General features: G+C 36.5%; 1 protein-coding gene across 1 annotated transcript in view; it reads left to right on the top strand.

The window, feature by feature from the left end:
• LOC122349940 (formin-binding protein 1-like) overlaps positions 1-1,175 on the top strand; it is an 11,703-nt gene extending 10,528 nt beyond the window's left edge. The window contains exon 9 of the mRNA XM_043246081.1: positions 129-1,175. Within this exon, the coding sequence (XP_043102016.1) occupies positions 129-404 (276 nt within the window). The 3' untranslated portion in view covers positions 405-1,175. The remainder of the gene's footprint in view (positions 1-128) is intronic.
• The last annotated feature ends 2,252 nt before the right edge of the window (positions 1,176-3,427 follow it).

Raw genomic sequence — 3,427 nt, 5'->3', positions numbered from 1 at the left:
TATATGATTTTTTATTTTATTTATTTTTTTAATTAATTAATTTTTATTTTTCAATCACATTTAGTTTACAATATTAATAAAAAATGATAAGCACACAATAAGACTGTTTGTGCTCTCTTTCCCCGCAGGACTCCTCTCAGGTCATAGAGTCATATAAGTCTGGGTTCGAGCCTCCCGGCGATGTGGAGTTTGAAGACTACGGCCAGGCGATGAAGAGGACGGTGTCTGAGACCAGCCTCACTAACTCACGCCCGGAGAGCAAAGCAGACCGCTCCAGCAAGAGCAAGAGCAAAACCCTCTGGCCTTTCATTAAGAAAAACAAGGTAACACACACCGGCGTCACGTTCACTCGCAGTTACTCCGATCTGACAGAAAACCAAGCTCCAGTAAATCCGAACAGCTGACACCTCGCGAGAGCGATTGTTTGATGTGTTTCTGTAAGTTTTTGTTTTAGTTTGTGCTTGTTTATTAGTTTGGATTCTGTAGTTTTACTGTAGTATCTGTAGATGCTGTTATTCGTTTGCCGCCATCGTTCTCCTTTCCTTTCCCCTCCCTGTGTTCACCTGCACGAAAATATGTTCATCCTGACGCTCCACCGATAACGTACTAATGCACGGCCCGAGGGGCCTCACCTTTGACCTTTGCAGAGAAACGTAACTCTTTATTCCCGTGTCGTCCTTTCAAACCGAGAGTAACTTCCTTTTCTCCGGCCACCCATCGGTGCTGTTCTCATGGTAACCACATTCTTCTTCCTGTTCCTCGTCTTCCTCTGTCTTCTTGTGACCTTTGACGTTTGTGTCAAAGGCTCCGCTCTTACTGAGCATGCTCAGTCCAAACCCCGCCTAACCTCGCAGGACCAGGATGTGAGCATTAACACTGTCATACGTATTTAATGAGGTGTGTCTGTGTGGCTATGGGCGGAATGGAGAACTAGTTCATACTGTGCAGTATATACTGTATACTGTTTACGGTTGTGTAGTTTATTTAATATTTTAGTCGGCAAGGACGCGTTAAATTCATCTAAAATGATAGTGAAGACTTCCATAATGGTATATTTTCAAGTAAATGCTGCTATTTTGAACTTTCTATTTATTTAGGATGTACAAAATGTTAAGAAAACATGAAAATATGACCGTTTTCGATCTGAAAAATAAAAATCTGCCAATTAGATTGATTTCTGAAGGGTCATATGACACTAAAGACTGGAGCAATGATGCTGAAAATTCATATATATATAATTTAAAAATATATCGCAGCAGTTATTTTAAGTTATAAATAAATAATATTTCAATATGAATATTTTTACTGTATTTTTACGGCAAATAAAGGCTGCCTTTGTGAGATTTTTAAATACATCAGATGTTTATTTTAATTTATGCAAAACATTACAATATACAGCATATCGTGCTCACACGATCTCATCAAATCAGCAAGATGCTATACGAGAATAAAATATAGTTATTTGCCTTTTTAGTGCATTTATTGCATACATTTAGCAGTATGTGTGAAATAATGTATGAAATACTGCAGTTTATATTCTCTTCACACTGGAAATGGAACATTTGCGCATTGCATTATGGGATATCATGTTCCATGTGTTACGTGTGGGGTTTTTTTCACATTTGGCAAATGTACAGTAGTAGGGAATTTGCATATTGCACATAATGCTTAAATAATAGTAGAAGTATGTAGTGTGCTGTTCCAAGCATAGCCTGTGTTTGTCGGTTCACGTCTAGCTCGTGCGTGTTTTGTGTGTCCGTTTGTGTATGTGAATAACACACAGCATTGTTAGGAGACTTAGAAAGCACGCATGTCTCATGCAGAACTGTATCTGATTAATGGTGTTTATGCATGAAAGCAGACGATTTTGACGGAGTTAGAATGTTCTGGAGGTTTAGAAGTTAAAACCTTTCTTGTGTTTATCCGTGATGGTAAAGATTATAGGCATCTTCTGGGTTCAGCACGAGTTAAGCTGATGTTGGCAGCATCTGTGACATGCTGTTGATTACTGCAGGAAATCAGCTCTACTTTGGAAAAACAAGGAGAGATGCTGTTTACAGTAACGCTCTTACATGGGACGCCTGTGGGCCATGAGTATTAAGCAGATCAGAAAAAATTGAATAAATAGAAAATAAAGAGCAAATAGCAATAAAATAATTGAAAAGTCAGGAATGCCTGTTATTTATTTATTCTAATTAATGTTATTTTTAATAGTGATCTATAATGAATAATCATGATAAATCCAAAATAAAGTTTTTGTTTTATAGTATATGTGTGTGTATTTATTACATACAGCATATATTTTGTAACTATTTACATGCATGCGTATTTTATTCTTTTATTTTATATTGTATATAAATATATATAAACATGACATATTTTTCTTAAATATATGCACGCATGCGATTGCGTTTATATATACTTAATAAATATGTTTACACAGCACACATATATTATGTATGCTTATTTTGGATGGGACTAATCACGATTAATGGCTTGACAGCACAAATTTTTGACCGTTTTTAGATTTAGCTATATCAATTACCAATTAAAACGCATTCGTAAAAATTAAATATCATTTACAATGGAAATATAAGAATCAAAGCTAATTGAAAATTGCGCTCTACTACATAAATGATAATAAAAAGTGCAGCTCTAAACGCCGAAGCAGTTCTTTATTTTGTGTAAAAGGTTATTTGAGCTGTAGAGTAGTTTAGTGGTAGGACTGCTTCTGGTGAACTCATTGCTCAATGGGCTTCCATCGTAAGCACATTATTGCACACATGATCTTGATTTCCTGTGGTGTTGGGCATGCTTGTGTAGATTTGGACTTATCTCGGTTTTTCTTAATGCATAGAGGCGAGATTTTGTCTGTTTTAGCAGGTTGTCTAGTCTGTTGGGAACTGAAGCGTTAATGCGAGCTCTCCCAGAACGCACGTTCATTAATTTCTCCATTACGCTTTGGGGAGCTCGCTAATAAGAAAGTGAAAGAGAGAGAGAGAGAAAAAGAGCGAATGCTTGACCTAAAATCAGTTTTTATGCTTTAGAGGAGTGTGTGTGTGTGTGTGTGCTGTGCATGCAATGTTTGTTAAAGGGACAGTTCGGCCGGAAATGAAAACGCTGTCATCATTCGCTCACCCTCTTTGACTTTCTTCTGTGGAACACAAAAAGATAAAAGCAATATTTATGCTGCTCTTTTGCCATACAGTAAAAGTGGATGGTGACCGTGGCTGTCAAAAAGTGACAAAAAGGTGACAAACTGCCAGAACTTCTTACAAAAACAGATCAAATGCAGATGTTACTGGTGGAAGATAGTTCATCAAATGTATTTAAACAACTACTGCTTTAATCAATATAATCAAAGACCATCCATGTACATTTATTGCAGTATTTTAACTTAATAATAATGTATGTGTGTGTGTATATA

Source organism: Puntigrus tetrazona, chromosome 8, assembly GCF_018831695.1.
Source record: "Puntigrus tetrazona isolate hp1 chromosome 8, ASM1883169v1, whole genome shotgun sequence".
Classification (NCBI taxonomy): domain Eukaryota; kingdom Metazoa; phylum Chordata; class Actinopteri; order Cypriniformes; family Cyprinidae; genus Puntigrus; species Puntigrus tetrazona.
This window is presented reverse-complemented; position numbering and strand designations above follow the sequence as displayed.